We start from the raw sequence: 19,151 nt of genomic DNA on the forward strand, positions 1-19,151 counted from the left end.
GAGATATGAGTCACTTATCTCTCTAGTTCTTTGAAGGTGTGTACATAGACATAATTCTATCTGCATTAGTGCCAACTTATTATATACCATGCATGCTGTAGCAAGTGCTCAATGCTCTCAGGAGGATGTGGGGTGGGGCTAGCTACACCACCCTGCCAGAACTCAGCTGGGGCTTCAGTGCCATTCTGCAGAATCAAGAAGAAAGACCCGAACAGGGAGTCAGAAGTTACCAGAACAGGAATTAGGCTGGGAATCTCGGTCTCCTGAATGATTTATGTTCAGAAGATAGAACAACTAGTAATTTCTATAGAATTGAGTTTCTTCAGATGCCAACAAACCGAATTCTAGAGAAATTCAATTTGGCCAGTGTGAGCGCTTTCCTTATTACAAATCTAACACAACACTTAGAAATAGATCTATCTTTAATGTGAAAACCACAAAAGAACTGGTATTAGTTGTAGGGACAACGGACATCCTATCGCCGTATGTCCCATCACTGCAGGTCAGGCTGTTCCACGTGTGCACCTAGGGACTTCCTCATGTGAGGGAGCGGGAAGGGAACGCATCTTCCAGGAGTGCTGTCTCTGTGGTGTTTACAGGGAGGCACAGAGCCGCTCCAGCTGCCCGGGGTTGCAATTACTCAGGAACTTCAGCTCCTTCTTCCCTTCTTCTGTTGGAGCTGAAAGAGAGCCAAAGACACACAAATGGCAGCTTCTCCCTGCTCCCAACTGTAGTCAGAGGCTTCCTGTTCAGATCATGACCTGTGTACCATCCCGAGGTCTTTCTCCTCAACCTCCCACTCAGCACCCAGCTGCTCCTGTTCCCCGCTCTAGCCTCACATCCTAATTACTAACGATTAGCTTCAACTTTGCTTCTGGTGAGACTAGAGATCAAATCTCTAGGACATGCTAGGCAAGGTCTCATGTCACCCAGTGTGAACTGGCACCACAGGAGTCATTACCGGCTCTCCATTACTCAGGGATACAGCACTTTCCTTTGTCTCCATGAGGTAAAGCAGACGCACAAAGAACTAGGATGCAAGCTGTAAAATCTGCCATTACGAGTTAAGAGTCCTGAAGCCGGGAACCTGGGGCAGTGTGACCCACGTGGGAGGGAGAGGCAGGTGGATCTCTGTGAGTTCAAGGCCAGCTTGGACTATGAGTTCCACGATAGCCAGGACTGTTTGTTACATAGAGAGCTTCTGAACCTAGGTGTGGCAAAGGCACTTGAGGCTTCACCTCAGGAGGTTCAGAGCTTAGACCCGGAGTGTGAGGTAAGCATAGCTACATAGTGAGACATTGTCTCAAAAAACAAAAGAAAAAGGAAACAAAGTTATCAATTTCTGAACGTGAGGGCAGAGACCGCAAAGATCTGGTCTGGTGGCAGCCTCTCACACAGTATGACTTCTTCAGCACAGGTGTCTTGGATGGGAGCACACGAGCAAGTGCACAGATCAGTGGGAACGCAGCAGCTCCAGCTCCAGCTCGCCATGTGGACGTGAAACTGCTACCTTCTTTAGCACCAACGCTTTCTTCTCAACAAGGTGAGAATTTCAGCAGAAATATATAGTATGAAATTAAAATGCAGCCACCTTCAAACCACATTTTTGTATTCTCTTAATATACAGAAAAAGTCCGAGGAAAAAAATGAAATACAAAACCCAGGTTGCTGCTGAGGAAGGGAGCAAGGGTCTGTGTTATGCTTGTGTAGGTCATGTACAGAGGGCTTGGGTCCACAGCTGGCGGTTCTATTTTGGGAAGCTCTGGGAACTCGTAGGATTAGGGGCTCAGCAGAAGGGAGCGGGTTCCTGCAGGAGTATCCTTGGGTACATTCTCCAGGCCTCCCCTTGTTTCTCTGTCTGCAATGACATGAACACTCTGCTCTTGCACCCACAGGATCATGGAGCCACGTGGCCATGGCTGATCCTTCTGAAGACGTGAGCCCAAAGCTACGAACTGGTCAAAATGTCCTGTGCACTGACTCGGCACAGCATGCTGTGAACAGCTGGGCAGGGCAGGGTGATCACATGACTGACCTTTCTCATGCTGAAGCCAATTATTCTCTAGATAATACTGAAAAGTACTTTCAAATTCCTTTGGATTATAGTTGGAAATAAGGATGGGAAGAAAAGGATCTAAGGCATCAAATCCTTCCTGCAGAAGAAAAGGATAAAGACACAGAGTTAGTGACTGACTGTCCTCTTCTTCTGTCCTACTCTGACACCTGCCCTCTGCCTCAGTCTACCCCCACTCTTGGCTTCTTGCCTTACAGAGGATGGTATCCACGGTGACTAGTGACTACTTATATTGCCACAACGTATTAAAAAAGAAGAGGTGGGAGACTCTCTGTAAGTTTGAGGCCAGCCTGCTCTACATAGGGAGTTCCAGGACAAAGGGACCTGTTCTCAGAATTTATAAATCCAAACCATGGCTGGCCTAGCATGCACAGGACTTGTGTTTAGTTCACCCATCACAAAAACCGGTAGTAATAAAACTTCCCCCAACAAACCCACAGTGTAACAAAGAAGCAATTATATTAGAGAGACAAATGTTTCCAATTCAGGTTACTGTTAATGCAAGCCAGGTGGATAAAACAATATTAAAGTTGGCATTTCTGGAAGTGAGGTGAAAGATATACAAGAACACGGATTTTTCTGTGAAATTATGACAAAATTAAATGATTTAAAGAGAGACATGGGAGGAGCTAGAGAGATGGCTCAGTGGTTAAGAGCACTGGCTGTTTTTCCAGATGACCTGGGTTCAATTCCTAGCAACCACATGGCAGCTCACAACTGTCTGTAACTCCAGTTCCAGGGGATCTGACCCCTTCACACAGCCATAAATGCAGGCAAAACAACAATACACATTAAAAAAAAAAAAAAAAAAAAAAAAAAAAAAAGACATGGGAGCGCATATCTTTAATCCCAGCACTCAGGAGGCAGATGCAGATGGATCACTGTCCCAGCCTGGTCTACATTGAGAGGTCCAGGATAACCAGGGCTGTTACACAGAAAAACCCTGTCTCAAAAAAAAAAACAAAAAACAAAAACAAAACAAACAACAACAAAAAGACACGGGGTGCTGGACAGGTGGCTCATCAGTTAAGAGCACTTGTTACTGGAGAGTTCCTGTGTTTGAATTCTAGCAACCACATGGTGGGCTCACAAGCACCCACAATTCCATATCCTGGGGATCCAACAGGCATATTCATGAATTCAGACATGTAGACATAAAATCAAATCAAATACATGCTTTTGTTTTAAATAAATAAATCTTAAAATAAAGGCACCTGCCAGTAAGCCTGACGTCCAGTGTCAGCGTCCCCGAACCCACACTGTAGAAGAGAACCAATTCCTGCAGGTTGCCTCTGGCCTCCACACATGTGCCATGGTGTGTGACGCCCCCCCCAAGTAAATATTACTAAGAAAGAGACAGTCTCTAGAGCAGCGGTTCTCAACCTTCCTAAGGCTGCGATCCTTTAACACAGTTCCTCATGCTGTGCTGACCCCCAACCATACAATTATTTCACTGCTACTTCCTAACTGTAATTTTGCTACTGTTATGGGTCATGATGTAAATATCTGATATGCAGGACATCTGATATTTGACCCCAAAGGGGGTTACTGTTGCTCTAGACAGAGTGGTTCTCCAGGACATGACCTTTCCCAGAAGCTCGTGCGGCAGGTATGCTGCTCTGGACTTAAAGAGGGACCCGGTTTGGCTTAAACTCAACACAATTGCACCTCCATGCTGAAAAAAAGAAAGAGTTGAATTTTAAAAAGATGGGAATGACAGACACACAGAGTCACAGCAGACTTTTTTCACAACAGCGTCATGACAATGTGGGTTAGCATAATTAATTGGCAACAAAACAGTCACTGCTTCTTGATTTGGCTCTGACAATAAATTACTACAAGACCGGGGCTGGAGAGACGGCTCAGAGGTTAAGAGCACCGACTGCTCTTCCAGAGGTCCTGAGTTCAATTCCCAGGACCACATGGTGGCTCACAACCATCTGTAATGAGATCTGGTGCCCTCTTCTGTATACATAATAAATAAATAAACCTTTAAAAAAAATTACTACAAGACCTTAAGTTGATCACAATCTACTTTTGTTTTCAATTTCTTCCGCAGCTGAGTGAAGCCGAAGAGTTGCGAGCGTGGGCAGACGGGTTCTAGGGCAGCCTCAACTACTGAACTACAGGATGTGCTCCTATCTAGCTGTCCTGCTGGGCTTGAGGTTCGCGTCTGAATTCCCAGCACCCAGGGGGCGGAGCTCTGTGAGTTCCAGGCCAGCCAGGACTACACAGTGAGACTCTGCCTCAAATAAAAACTACAGAACAAGACAAGGAGAGACAGACGGAGACAGCGAGGCAGGCAGACGGACAGACAGACACTGATGAGAAGGCTTAGCCAGCAAAGGAACTTCCTGCAGCGCCTCACTGCACAACTACAAACAGGAAGTAAGATAACAGAACAGCAAAGACGGAAACACACTTTCCTCTGCAAGTAGGGAGAACTGGAGCTTACCCAGTCATTCTTCACCATTTTCCTCAGGCTGTGGACGAGGGCGAGTTCCCCCGGGGCTATCTGCATGTTGTCAACAAGAGAGCCAAGGTTAGGAGTTGACTTTTCGGGCTGTTTCCCTGAGAAAACTGAATTGACAATTAGATAAAAGGAAAAGTTTTTAACTACTGTAATCACAGTACCTGAACATACCGCCTCTGGAATAAGAGAGCTGGGGAGAAAGGAGAGGAAGAGGCAGGAAGGAAGAGAGGATACCTTCCTGCCTTGGGATTTCTCATCTCCACATAGACCACAGCCTCTCTTTGAAAACAACAGTTAGAACCACGGAAGAGAGCAAAGCTCCTGGAGCTCCTGTCCTGCTCTTTCCACCATGTCCCATGGTTTGCGATGCATGACGGAGCACGTGACAGGTGCCGGGTAGTTTTTGTCAACTTTACACAAGCCAGGGTTATCTGGGAAGAGTCAACTACAACTGGGAAATGCTGCCATCAGACTGGCCCACAGACAAGCCTGGGGGGCATTTTCTTGATTACTGATTGATGGGGAGAGTGGGAGCAGCCACCGTGGGTGCTGCCATCCGTGGACAGGTGGTCCTGGGGTGTATCAGAAAACAAACTCAACAAGCAAGGGGAGGAAGCCATATCACTCCTCCATGGTCTCTGCGTCTGTTCCTGTCTCCAGGTTCTGCCCTGCTTCCTTCACTGGGCAACTCTGATATGGATCTGTCCCTTTCCTCCACACATTGTTTTGGGTCATGGTGTTTTATCACAGAATGGAAAGCCAACTAAGCCGGGTGGTGGTGGCGCACGCCTTTAATGCCAGCACTCAGGAGGCAGAGGCAGGTGGATCTCTGTGAGTTTGAGGCCAGCCTGGGCTACAGATCCAGTGCCAGGACTGTTATATAGAGAAACCTTCTCTCAGAAAATAAACAAACAAAACCAAAGGGAAAAAAAAAAAAAAAAAAAAAAAGCCAACTAAGACAGATTACTTTCTTTCTTTCTTCTTTGCTTCTTGGAACTAATTCATCATCTCTCCCTCCCCGCCTTTTTTTGGAGCACTGGACATAGAGCCTGGCCTTCCACATACTAGGCACTGGTGCTCGGCACACCACACTGGTGGCTTGTTACCATTCACTCCCTTTTGTTGTTGTAAAGAGTTATTTATGTGTATGTGTCATGAGTGTTTCCCTGGATGCATGGACGTCCACTGCATGAGAGCTTGGTGAGCGTGGTGGATCCCCGGGAACTAGAGTTACAGATGGTTCTGGGCTGCCATCTGGGTACTAGGAACCAAACCTGTGTCCTCAGCAAGAGCAGTCAGTGCTCCTAACTACTCGGCTGCTGTTCCAGCTCCATTCTTCAAATTCCAGGGTTTGAAAAACACCCTATGTGGCCCACCCAGGAAGCCTCAGGCCTTGTACGTGAGAGATTCAGAAACCAAATATTCCTACCAGGGTCTTGTCTTCTCTTCTCAGTGTGGTCCTTCCCCAGAGAGCATTGACCCCGTCCACGGCTACCAGGAGGCGGAAGAGTCCTCGGGAACTCTGTCTCCTCAGCTCCTTCAGCACGACTCCCACGGCGTCTGTGGCGTTCCTCACTCGAGTAATGCCCTGCTCGACAACGTCTCCCAGAGGGCTGCCCTTCTCCGTGCTCTCTCTCCTATTCCACACGTACTTCTCTTCAACTTTTATCTAAAAGTAAGCAAACAAAGAGAGAAAATCCAACAGGCTGCTTGTTTAGGCTAAAGCCTTCCCAAGTCAGGACGGCAGCCCGTAAGACTCAGCTGAACCACAAGGAGGTGCAACGTAGGAATCCAAGACTTCTACCCTCTCTCCTGGAGGGGCGGGGACCTGACACTGGGTCTCAGACTTCAGTGCAGGCTGGCCTCCAACTTAAGACAATTACCCTGTCTCAGATTTCTAAGTGCTGGATTAGAGGTGTGAAGTACCACGCCTGGCCCATCTGGGGAAAAAGGTCCCACAGGCCACTGGCACTGCCCCACTCACCCCAGAGTACCCATTATCAAATCCCAAGCTCCCAGCATACTAGGTAGGCACTCTCCTCTGAGCTACATCAAGTCTTGGCATTCACGTTTTCTTTCTTTTTTTTTTTTTCTTTCAAGACAGGGTTTCTCTGTCTCCCTGGCTGTCCTGGAAGTAGCTCTGTAGCCCAGGCTGGCCTCAGAGATCCGCCTGCCTCTGCCTCCTGAGTGCTGGGCCTGAGCTTCCACGGCCCAGTTGGCACTCACATTTTCAAAGATACCCTTATTTATTTGTGTATGTGCCCAAGTGAGGGTGCACACAGGCCACCATGCAGGCTGGTCACAGAACAACTTGCCGGAGTAAGTTTTCTCTCCCCATCACGTGGGTCCTGCTTTCTGACTCAGCTTCTTCAGCTCACCAGCTGACGTGCGGTGTCAATACACACTTCTGGGAGTCTTTGTACTCAGTCTGGAACTCAGTGGAAGACGCTGGAGTGCGGGCTTTTGTGCACTCCAGGTTGGGGCAGCTCGGGATACACAGGAGGCTCGGAGCCAGCCCAAACCACACAGCAAATGAAACATCAAAATAAAACTGCCCCTCATGTTTCTCGTTTTTTCTGGAGGAAAACCTTACTGCTGGCCACATGCTTGTGGAGGACTCAAGGATCTCTCAGAAACAGTAAGTCAATTCAGACTTTTATTTTACTAGCCACTAAATGAACAGTTCATAGCTGCCACCTCTTTGATAACAAAACTGAACTTGAAGTTGTGAGCCCACTGTGAGCAAAGCACATTAAAGGGACACAACATGCTTATTCATTCCTATTACTCTGGCCCTTCTCCAGTGCCCGACTACTGAAGCAGCAGAGGAGATGGAAGGGGCAGAGGTCAGCCTGCACTGAGTTCCTGGCGGCGGTCACCTGGCTCAGGAAGTGCTCATTTGTGGTTTTGAAGTTCTTCAGCCAGGTGGAGGCCTCCAGGGGCTGATCGAAGCGCTCTTTCTTGTAGGTGGACTGCAGGAGCTCCCGGCAGTTTTTCACCCAGAGGTGAGCTACAAACGCACAAGAGAACAGGTTAGGAGCCGGCGGGAGTAACGGGAGACACCGCTGCTTCTGTCATTCTGTAGTACGGCTGCTCTGACTGCAGAGGGCAGAAGAGGGCCGGGGGTCCCTGGCACTGGAGTTAAAGGTGCTGTGAGCTGCTGTGTGGTGCTGGGAACTGAACCTGAGTTCCCTGCAAGAGCAGCCAGTGCTTTTAACCACTGAGTCATCTCGCCAGCCCCGTGAGTGACTCTTTAAATTATGGGATTTAAAAAAAAAAAAAAGAACATATTTTCTTGTGTGTAGTGGTACTGGGGACTGATCTTGTATCGTGTATACATGTGTACATGTATACATGTATAATGTAATGTACCAAACATTACATTATAATCAGTACATAAGACATGGAGTGGACTGTCATTTCTTCTCACTGCCGATTTTTTTTTTTTATTTTTATTTTTTTGGTTTTTCAAGACAGGGTTTCTCTGTGTAACTTTGCGCCTTTCCTGGAACTCACTTTGTAGACCAGGCTGGCCTTGAACTCATAGAGATCCGCCTGGCTCTGCCTCCTGAGTGCTGGCATTAAAGGTGTGCGCCACCACCGCCCGGCCTCACTGCCGATTTTTATGTGTTTATTTATTTTTAATTAAAATTTTTTTTTTTTTTTTTTTTTTTTTCCGAGACAGGATTTCTTTGTGTAGCCCTGGCAGGCAGTCCTGGAACTCACTCTGTAGACCAGGCTGGCCTTGAACTCAAAGAGATCTGCCTGCTTCTGCCTCCCGAGTGCTGGGATCAAAGGCCCAGCTTACTGCCAATTTTTAAAGGCAAATTGGAAAATGTGGATATACATAACATTGAAAAAAGAAGATAAATGCAAAGTATGCAGATTCAAATCTATCCCGCAGAACTCGAACTCTAAAGTGTCAAGGAATGTGCAGGCTCTGTGGATACTCAAAATAGTAACTGACAGACAGACAAACAGCGGTATGTGTCTGTAGTCACCTTTTGAAACCGAGGCAGGAGGGGGTTTGTCTCAGCTGCAGAATTCAGAGTTAGCATGGGCACTGCACCACGGCCGTGGTCTCTCAAGCTGTCACAGGCTGCCTGAGCAGCAAGACAACCAGCGGACATAGAGAAGACAGACGGGAAGTTCTTACCATCCGGGATATGCAGAACCAGCCAGTCGTGTTTCGCACAGAAATGAACAGCATGGCAAAGACTGAGAGTTTTCCCTGTCCCCTGCTCCCCGTCTAAGGTGTGTGTTAAAGAGAACATCATCATGAGCAACGTGTTTCCCATTTCTCTGCCAGGTGTGGTGGTGCAAGGCAGAGGCGGCTGGTCTGCACCAGTGTGAGGCCGGCCACTGCTACACAGCAAGACCTTGTCTCAAAGAACCAAACCCAAACAACCAGCACCTCCTTTTCTCAGACAAGGGGGAACTCAGGAGGACCCAGGCCTGCCGGGAAGGATACAGAGAAGATACCGCACCGCTGGGTGAGCAAACTCCGTGTTTTTCAGGTAGCCCAGAAGCTCGAGCGCTGGTTTCCTCACCATCAGACAGGCCTCACCGAAGGTCTTCACCTAAGCGAGCAGGAGGGGAAGAAGATGGGCGTGGACTTCCAGCCACTCTAAGATGACACAGCAAACCAGTGCTCCAAACTCATCCGCACTCACTTCTGAGAGGCTGGGTTGGCACAGAATTTGAAAATCGATCCATGTACTTTAGCTAAAATCTGAGGTGCGTTGTTTCATATCAAGTAACATAAATAGCTAGCTTTTGATTTTTTTAAAAGATTTATTTATTTATGTAGTTTATGTATATGAATGCTCTATTTGTATGAAAGACAGAAGGCGGCACCAGATCTCATTACAGATGGTAGTGAACCACCATGTGGTTGCTGGGAATTGAACTCAGGACCTCTGCTCTTAACTGCTGAGCCATCTCTCCAGCCTGATGCCTCTTCTTTATATGTATTTAATATTGTGATGACGGGAATGAAATCCAGAGCTTTGTGCAGACCAGACAAATTAATGAACTGATGGCACGGGACCTGACAAGCCCAAACTGGACAGTGAAATGAAATAAAGATGGATAGAGCAGCAATGTCTTACAGGCAGCGTGGCAGACAAAAACTAAAGAACAGTAGGGCAGGCCTTGTGTAGATAGGATTATGAAGAAGATCTGTATGAATGTTATGGTGTGGTAAGAACCGTCTCCCCAAACCTCCTGTATCTGAAGACAGCGCTCACTCCACATTCAGAGGTAGGACTCGGGAAGCGCTAGCTCTCAAGGGCTCTGACTTTCATCCAAGGACCAATGATCGATTCATACTCTGATGGCATTACGGGAAGATGGGGCCTAATCAGGGGAGGAGGTGCACTGAGCATGTCATCAAAGGGGACACCTTGGCCCGAGCCACCTCCGCTTGGCCCTTCTCCTCCGCTGCCTCACCACCAAGATGTGGGCAGTGACGCCTGCCACGTCCTTCTGCCATGACGCTGCGTCGCTGGGTCACGATCACCCTTCCCACAACTGCCCACGGGGCTCCCCGCTCTGTTCTGTCTGAGCACCCACCTGCTTCATGTACCGCGGAGGCAGGCCGTGAGGAAACACTGTCTTCAGATCCTCGAGGGGGATGCTGTAGTACCGGCCCTCATGCTGTTCCCCATGCTCAGCCTGCAAACAGGAACACCAACAGGGACACCAGGTCACAAAGTGAGCTGGGCTTTGAAAAGAAGCTAGGCTGGGGAGGACACACTCCTATTATCCCAGAGCTCAAAGGCTGAAACAGAATTATCACGAATATTCCAGGCCAGCCTAGGCTACAGAGACCCTACCTCAAAAAAACCAACCAAACAAACAAAAACCACACACAAAAAAAATACACACACACACCCAACAAAAACAAACAAACCAAAAAATCCACAACAACCAAAACACAAAAACGAAACAAAAAACTGAAATCAAACCAAGCCTGAAACTCAGCAAGCAGGCACACAGAGCAGGTACCCCTGCCAGGCACAGCTGGGCAGACAGCAGCTTCTCAGAGCAGGAAGTATTCTGTATTTGAGATACAGATACATCTGAGATGCTATGTAGCCCAGGCTGGCCTGGGACTTTCGTCAATCTTCCTGCTGTAGCTTCCTGACTGCTGAGATTACATGTGTGTGCCGCCAGGCCTGTCTTTTCATCTCAAACTCTGGCTGTTGAGATGGCAAGGTGGTTCAGTTCAATGTGAAACATACTTGTCGCCAAGCTTGACAACTTGAGTTCAAAACAGAGGACCCACATGGTGGAAGGAGATCAATTCCCAAAAGTTGTTCATTGATCTCTGTATGACACAGGCATAAATCCCACCCGCCCCCCCAAACAAATACATCTAATAAAGTGTTGGCATCCCCAAATCCAGTGTAGAATATTGTATAAACTTGGTGGCCTGCCTAATAAAAGTTAGTAGTTCAGGTATACACTGTTGATGGGGTCAGACATAATTTCTGCCACCTGGATTCTTTTATGCTGTGAAAAGATGCTCCAGTCATGTGGTAAGATCATCTGTGTGATGCTGTTTCCATAGAAACCCTAGAAGACTTGAAAAATAGCACTGAAAGACGCTTTAGAGTGACTTCCTTAATTTATTCCATTTCATTTTGCATTTGTGAGAATAGGCGAATGCTAACTACAAATTTTTAAACATACCCGATGAAATTCTGTTTTGGTAGAGGGCTATCTTTTTAAACTTCAACACAGTCATATTAGGAGGGGAAGAATCAGATTGGGACAAGCAAATAAAAAAGCTGATGGCTTCCTTCACATTACAGAAAGCACAGCCCACACAACTGACTTCATTCCTAAGAGATGGCACCAGCACTGGGCACAGAGGAGAAGAGTCAGCACCCAGTCAGCCAGGGTTTCCACTGGAACGTTACTGCTGACAGACACCAGAAGAGGGAAAATGTGTGCTGGGATTAAAGACACGTGCAACAAATCCGGGGTCTTCAGCGCGCTAGTCAAGGACTATCCCACTGGGCTTTTCTTTTCTCAAGCCTGGGGATCCTGTGTTTAAGATTCTACTGTAACATAACCACACACCTGCGTGATCACAACAGGGCTGAAGAGCTACGAAGAACACTCTTAAACCAAAGTCTAAAATATATACCAACTGGGCATTTAAGGAGAGGTGCCCCCCACTAAAAGATAATTTGTACCAAAATTATTTCAGAAGGAATTGAATTTAGCTAATTTTTTTGTTTGTTTGTTTTGAGACAGGGTCTCTCTACACAGCCCTGGCTGTCCTGAAACTCACTATGTAGGCCAGGCTGGCCTTGAACTGACAGAGATCCATCTGCCTCCTCTGGGATTAAAGGGGTGCACCACCACACCCAGCCTAATTTAGCCAATTTTTAATTCAGCTAGAATTCTTGGCACTAGGTGAATTCTTTATTAAGATCACATTAGAAGGCATATGGACTAGTTCTGTACATTGTATTGCCACAGCACCAGGAAGCAAAGGGAAACCCCATGTTTGAGTACTACCCAAGCAGATGGAAACTAGTTTCCTGATATGTAAAGGGATATATGGCAACACAAGTTATAACCTCTGAAACTACCCACTCAACAACTTACCGGGTCACTGTCACCGGTGCGGGAAATAGCTCTGGGATGCTCAGCTGGAACAGGATTGCTCTGAGCTCCTTGGGCACTCGTGTGTAAAAAACACCTCGGGTCCAACTGCAAAAGGAAACCTGTTAATGTTCTAGAGTCATCAGGTTTTTAAATGCTGTTGTAACACTGAGGACTCAAGCTATGTCTCTAAACATGACACTGAAATTTTAGTTCTTAGCATTCTGAGGATCCTGGAACACAGGGTAGGTGTATTCATGTGCTTAGCTCAGGAAATGTGTTTAATCCACTTGGTCACTGTGATACATGATTCCTGACACTGTAACTTTACTTGGCATAGGAACTGCAAGCCTCCACCATGAGGGGTTAGTGCAATGTGCTTCAGTGTGGATGGTTGGAAACTGTCCCTCAAAATGGTTCGTTCTTGCTCACAAAATGTGTTCTTCCTTAGCCACTTCCCACTCTATTTATTTCTCTGAACTGGCCTCTCACCAAGTCTGCAGCTCACTCATTTGGATATTGTGGCTGGCCGGCAAACTCCAATGATCCTCCCGTCTCCCCTCCCAAGCGCACACAGCTCTGAAACATTACTGGCAGATTTCAACATAAAGCGGCAGTGTAAAGAAACAGGCTGCTGTGATTTGAGAGCCCGAGTGTAAGTCAGTTTTACAGCAGAGAGCGTCCTGTCTACCAAATGGCAAATACTCCTTTACATTTCTTGGTCTCTCCTACAGATAGGCTGGGGTCGTGCAATTACTTTTGGCTACAGAGCCAGGAGTGAAAATAATTTCAGTCATTTAAAATCAAATCCAGCTGAGCGTGGCTTAAGATCCATCATCTCTTGCTGTGGCAGCCTAGGTAACAGAATAGTAAGAGCCTTTCTCAAAAAACAAACAAACAAAAACAAAAGAAGGATAAAGAGGAGACAGAGGAGCAGGGCTGGAGAGATGGCCCGGAAGTTAAGAGAACAGGCTGCTCTTCCAGAGGATCCTGGTTTATTCCCAGCACCCACATGGTGGCTCACAACAATCTGTAACTCCAGTCCCAGGTGATCTAGGCCCTCTTCTGGCCTCCATAGGCACCAGGAATGCACATGGTGCACATACATATAGATGTACATGCCAACAAACACAGAGACACACAAATAAAATTAACTAAAAATATTCCAGCACCACAAGGGGGTGCTATTTCTGCAGTACTCTGATGAATTTTTAGCTAGATCTTTTTTTTCTTCAGTAAATAAAAAGTTAACAAAATGGATTCCTTATGTCTTAAAGTGTTATAAAAGTCTCACTTCTAGGAAAACAACCCTATGTACAATTCCTTCTGCTTAGTTCCAGAATGAACATCATGCAGTTCCCCAACCACCAGTGGTCCAGACTAGGTCGTTCTGAGCCAAACTAAAAAACATTTATATTAAAAAATATATACTGAGGTTTGGGGATTTAGCTCAGTGGTAGAGTGCTTGCCTAGCAAGCACAAGGCTCTGGGTTTGGTCCTCAGCTGGGGGGGGGGGGGGGGGGGGGGGGCGGGGGGGGGGGGGGGGGCTCGGGGAGTGTGTGTTTGTGTATATATATATATATAAAAAATATAATTTGATGCATATCGGTGTTTTGCCTGCATGCATGTCTGTGCACCACGTATGTCCAATAGTACCCTCAGAGGCCAACGTGAGGAGGGCTCCCCTGGAACTGGAGTCACAGACGGTTGGGAGTGCTGGGGCTCACAGAGCATCTTCAGCCAGTGCTCTTACCACTGAGCCAACTCTCCAACTACACGCCCTTTCTTTGAGACAGGGTCTCACTATGTAACTCTAGCCGCACTGAACTCACTATGTAAACCACACTGACCTTGAATTTAGAGATCTGCTGTCTCTGTCCCGTGCCTGAGATGACATGGATGGGCCACGACCCTTGGCCCCCAGTTTTTCTTTCACATGTATCAGTATTTTGTATGCATGCATGTTAAGTGAATGTGAGCATGCCTGATGCTCAGAGAGGCCGGAAGAGGGCACTGGAGCCCTGGAACTGAAGTTATGTTGGTTAGGAGTCCTCATGGAGGTGCTAGAGCTCAAACTCGGTCCTCTTCAAGAGCAACTAGCGCTCTGAACTATCCAGCCAACTTTCTTGCCCCAAATTTGCTTTTCTTTCTTTTGTAATTTTTTTGTTTTGTTTTGATTCTCTAAAATGGACAGAGGCTTTTTATAAATCCCAGGGTAGGACTTGGTAAAAGAAAAAGAACTGGAAAAAGGCGGACACCTCCCAAACCGTCAAGGCGAGTGTTCTTTTTCTAAGGAGTCTTGCTGTAAGCACACGCTTTGCGGCAAGTGACCTTTCTTCACTTCTCATCCTCCAGACTTAATTCTATGAGGATTTCTGGTTCTCAACTAACCAAGGCTGAGACAGTCCGTGTAGTCATTTATCCATGACTACTGAACTGTGTGCTTCTGGACCACAGACATCATGGAGTATTTGTTTATACTGTAGAGTATTTCTCTGCCTAAGGCACATTCTGATCAGTTAATAAAGAGCTAAACTGTATCTAATTCGTGCTACACTAGATGGCCAATAGCTAGGTAGGAGAGAACAGGTAGGATTTCCAGGCAGAGAGAGAGAAACTGGGAGAAGGAATCTTGGTGCATGATTTGGACACAGACTCAGTGCATGTTGGAGCATGTCGGATGTGCTCTACTAAGAGGTAACCAAGCCACCTGGCAGAATGTAGATTTAAAAAATATGGGTTAAGTTATAAGAGCTAACTGTGAAAAAAAACCTAAGCCAAGACCAAGCTTTGACAATGAAGAGTAAGTCTCCAGGTCATCATCACTGCAGGCTGGTGGTCCAGATATAGTCCAACGAGAAAGCCTGTTACAGTTAGGATATGGGCTTCGACTGCCACCAGCTGCATCTATACAATCCAAGCCTCTCCAGCTTCATGGCCTGCTTTCCCAATAGTTACTTATCCATTCTAATCCACTTTCTGCAACTTTAAAACAAGGATATTGTACTGCCATGAAGATCAAAAGAATAAAGCATGCTGGATGTGTGTGTGTGTGCATGTCTTTAGTCTTAGCACTTGGGAAGCAAAGGCAGGTGGATTCCTGAGAGTTCCAGGACAGCTGAGGCTACATAGTGAGATCCTGCTAAAAAAAAAAAACAAATAAAAACAAACAAACAAAACCCACAACAAATATTTGGTAAATAGTTAAAAAGAATAAAAGAAACCAGTAAGATAACAACTTTCCTCGGGTTCGAGGCAGGGTTCTCCATGTAGCTCAGGCCAGCCTCAGTCCGTCTGTCTTAGTTCCCCAAGTGCTCCTCTAGGCCCCAACTGCGCCACCATGGTCTTTAGGATGGTCTTTTCTTCGTGTTTGTATGTGTCTGCCTCAGTGTATACGTGTGTGGTGGGGGCGGGGGTGGTGTGTGGAGGCCAGAGAAAAAAAGAGCTAGATTCCCCTCAGACCCAGAGTTCCAAGTGTTCGTGGAAAGCTCAACTTGTTCCACGGATGCTGGAGAGTCGGACTCTGGTCCTTATGTTTGTTCAGTAGGAGCGCCTAACTCATGAGTCATTTTTCTGTCCCGTATCTTTTCTGGAGGGGAGGATGGGAGGGTGTGCAGGGTCTCATGCACTCCAGGCTGGGACTCAAATGTGTTATATAACTGAAAATGACCTTGAGTTTCTGATCTCCTGCATCCACCTCCAAAGTCTGGGTTCTTAATTCTCCCTGCGCTGCCATATTCAGTTTACGTGGTCCCGGAACCCGAACCCAGGACTTTCTGAACGTGGGGCAGGTACTTGACTGAGCTTCGTCCCCAGCCCAAACGTGTATGCCATGTGTGTACTTGTTCACGTGTGTGCAAGTGTGGTGGGCGAGGGCTGACTGCAAGTGTTTTCCTTGATTGCTCTCTACCTTAGGGTTTTATTTTTATCTATTTACTTCTTTTGGAGGCAGGGTCTTTCAATGACTCTGGAGTTTACCAATTTGGCGAGGCCGGCCAGCCAAAGCACTTCAGAGATCTACCTCTGTCCACCCTACCAGTTCTGGGGTCACACACATTCCAGCTTTTCCTTGAGTGCTGCATTCTGGTCCTCACACTTGCCAGGCATTACCACGTTCCTAACTATCTACCCAGCCTCCGGAGACAGCCTTTTAATATATGATTTAATTCTATGATCAAATATGGTGGTATTTTATTTGTACTGAAATGTGATTTTATTTGTATGTTAATAAATAAAGTTGCCTGGGGGTCAGAGCTAATAGCAAGCCATAGCAGAAGCTGGGCGGTGGTGGCGCATGCCTTTGATCCCAGCTCTTGGGAGGCAGAGCTAGGCAGATCGCTGTGTGTTCAAGGATACAGCCAGCATGGAGAGACATACCTTTAATCTCAATACCAACCATAGAAGACCTGGAGGTCTGTATAGATGGGCAGTGATGAGGAGGTCATGTGGTTGGGTTTACAACCAATGAGAATGCAGAATAGAAAGTCAGTAAAAAGGACAAACACACAGGAAGTAGCTCTCTGGCTGAAGAGGACAACAGCAGCAGTGAAGGGTACGGTTTTTAGCTCTTAGCTATTGCTCTGACCTCTTGGGCTTTTTAACTCTACCATTGGCTCTGTGTTTCTTATTTAACAAGACGGTTACATCTACAATCAAAAGTGCCATGTCTAAAAGCCAACTTGCTTTTCTTTTAAATACTTCAAATTTACCAATTTTTAAAAGAATGCTCGTTATGCTATCCCATGGTATCTCAAGCGCACTGTTTTTGTGTGTTGTTTAGGCAGAGTCTCACTTGGCAGGCCAGGCTGGACTCGAACTCCAGTCCTCCTGCCTTAGCTCTCCATCACTGGATTACAGGCACACCTACCTCCAAGCCAAGGAGTCTGTTGAGAACTTCACCTGACAGAGAGCGTGTGAGCGGTCTGTTAGGACTCACCTTCTGCACCCTGGAGAAAAGCCAAGGACTCTATTGAGAACTTCACCTGACAGAGAGCGTGTGAGCGGTCCGTTAGGACTCACCTTCTGCACCCTGGAGAAAAGCCTTGTCACTCCTGTCAGCATTGTCTTCGCTCTATTAAAAAAAAAAAAAAAAGGTAAGCCACTGTTGAAAAAAATACTTGCAATATAAAAATCCGATACTTTCTAGATATATAAAAATCATCTATGAATCAATAAAGTAGGCAAAAGAGAAGAAAAAGCATTCAGTCAGGAAACATTATGGCTAAAATTTAACCTCAGTACAAGTCATGAGAGTCACATTAAAACCTCGATGAGATGCCAATCATAAACACCATCTTAAGAAAAATGAAAAAGCCCCCCACCAGTTGTTAAATTCAAATGCACGGGAAAATCGATCTTTATGAAGTTGAAGATTCTAGCACCCAGCTTTACTATTCCTTCGTATTCTAGAAAACTACTTACAAATATATACTTAAATGTTTATAGCAGAGGGGTCTGTTATCATTTGAAAACTGTAAAATTAAAAAAAAAAACCTAAAATGTCTACTGATACAAGAGTAAAAACAGTCTGAGAATAGTCATAGAAGTGGCAAGAAAGGAATTACAATATATGCATCAACTTCAAAAATAAATCCTGGCCAGGCACAGTGGTGCACACCTTTAATCCTAGTACTAGAGAAGCAGGGGCAGTGGATCTCTGAGTTCAAGGCCAGTCTGGTCTACAAAGTGAATTCCAGGCCAATCAGGGCTACATAGAGAAACCCTCTCACAAACAAATAAAAATATGGAGTGAAAATCATCACATCTAGCATTAAATAAACTAAATGTCAAAAGCATGCACTAGGCAGGGGCAGGAAGATCAAAGTTTCAAGGTCATCTTCAAGCTACAGTTTAAGGCCAGCCCGGGATAAATAACACCCTGCCTGAAAACACAACACACAAGCAGTCCCTCAAATGCCGCTCACAATTTGCAGGACACACACTCAGCAAAACTGAACCAGAAAGGCGAATGAACGCTAAGAATGACATCTAGAATAATGGTGACACTTAGGGAGGAAGGGAAGCGAACCAATGGGGGAAAGACACACTGGGGACTGGTAATCAATGCCTAGTACAGGTAATGGATACGTGAACCTATTTCATTATAGTATGAGCCTTTTTTTTTTTTCTTTTGAGACAGGGTCTTACCACGTAGCCCTAGCTGACATGGGACTCACTATGTAGACTATGCTGATCTTGAACTTGTACAGATCCTCCAAACTCTGTCTCTGTGAGGGCCATCACACCCACAGTGTGAGGAGACGGGTTTATTTTGGTTACGATTCATTTTGTGGGGGCAGAGGCAGGGATAGAGGGCAATGGACAGAGAAGGCACAGTGGCAGAGACAGAAGACGGTCACTGCACCTACACTCAGGGCCTGTCCTTCAACAGTCCTCTTCCTGCTCCACACCCTTCCCAAACAGCACCACCAACTGAGGACCAAGTGTTCCAAACAAGTGTGTGTGTGTGTGTGTGTGTGTGGGGGGGTGTGGGCGTTCACATTCAGATCACACAACATTATTCTATACCATGAGGTTCTTAATTTTTATATCATGTCCTAAATTTATCCTTTTGGGTGTTGGAAATATTTAATTAGGAAATTATACTCTTTTGGTGGCAAAAAGAAGTTTAAAATATAGTATTTCCTCAAGAGCCCATGAGAGGCCGGGTAGAGTGGCTCGTACCTGTACGTAATTCTAGCTCTTGGGATGCTGAAGCTGAGGGACTGCTTAGACTCTAGAGCAAGCGTGGACTGTGGAGTAATTTCTAGGAGAGCTCCAGCTACAGAGTAAGACTGTACCCACTCAACCCCAACAAACAAACAAACAAACAAGACCTGATACCCAGTGTTAGCCTGAAACTATGGAAGACACCAAACCAAAAACACACTCATTGTTCAGTGTGCATATTCCCTCAGCAAAGTTCAATAAATAAATGAAGGCATTTTATTATATGCCTTATTTAAATAGATAGAATTATAGTAA

The 19,151-nt window shown here is 46.1% G+C and overlaps 1 protein-coding gene across 4 annotated transcripts in view; it reads right to left on the bottom strand.

Moving 5' to 3' along the window:
* Positions 1-404: 404 nt before the first annotated feature.
* Positions 405-19,151, bottom strand: part of Dap3 (death associated protein 3) — a 31,316-nt gene continuing 12,569 nt past the window's right edge. For all 4 annotated transcript variants that reach the window (XM_028890775.2, XM_028890776.2, XM_028890774.2 and 1 more), the window contains exons 2-12: positions 17,187-17,238; positions 12,171-12,275; positions 10,122-10,223; positions 9,019-9,127; positions 8,704-8,796; positions 7,427-7,557; positions 5,977-6,216; positions 4,530-4,589; positions 3,660-3,749; positions 2,036-2,153; positions 405-679 (exon numbers count right to left, since the gene is read on the bottom strand). In XM_028890775.2, coding sequence (XP_028746608.1) covers positions 594-679; positions 2,036-2,153; positions 3,660-3,749; positions 4,530-4,589; positions 5,977-6,216; positions 7,427-7,557; positions 8,704-8,796; positions 9,019-9,127; positions 10,122-10,223; positions 12,171-12,275; positions 17,187-17,228 — 1,176 coding nt within the window. In that variant the 5' untranslated portion in view covers positions 17,229-17,238 and the 3' untranslated portion in view covers positions 405-593. The remainder of the gene's footprint in view (positions 680-2,035; positions 2,154-3,659; positions 3,750-4,529; positions 4,590-5,976; positions 6,217-7,426; positions 7,558-8,703; positions 8,797-9,018; positions 9,128-10,121; positions 10,224-12,170; positions 12,276-17,186; positions 17,239-19,151) is intronic.

The sequence above is a fragment of the Peromyscus leucopus genome, chromosome 6 (assembly GCF_004664715.2).
Source record: "Peromyscus leucopus breed LL Stock chromosome 6, UCI_PerLeu_2.1, whole genome shotgun sequence".
NCBI lineage: Eukaryota > Metazoa > Chordata > Mammalia > Rodentia > Cricetidae > Peromyscus > Peromyscus leucopus.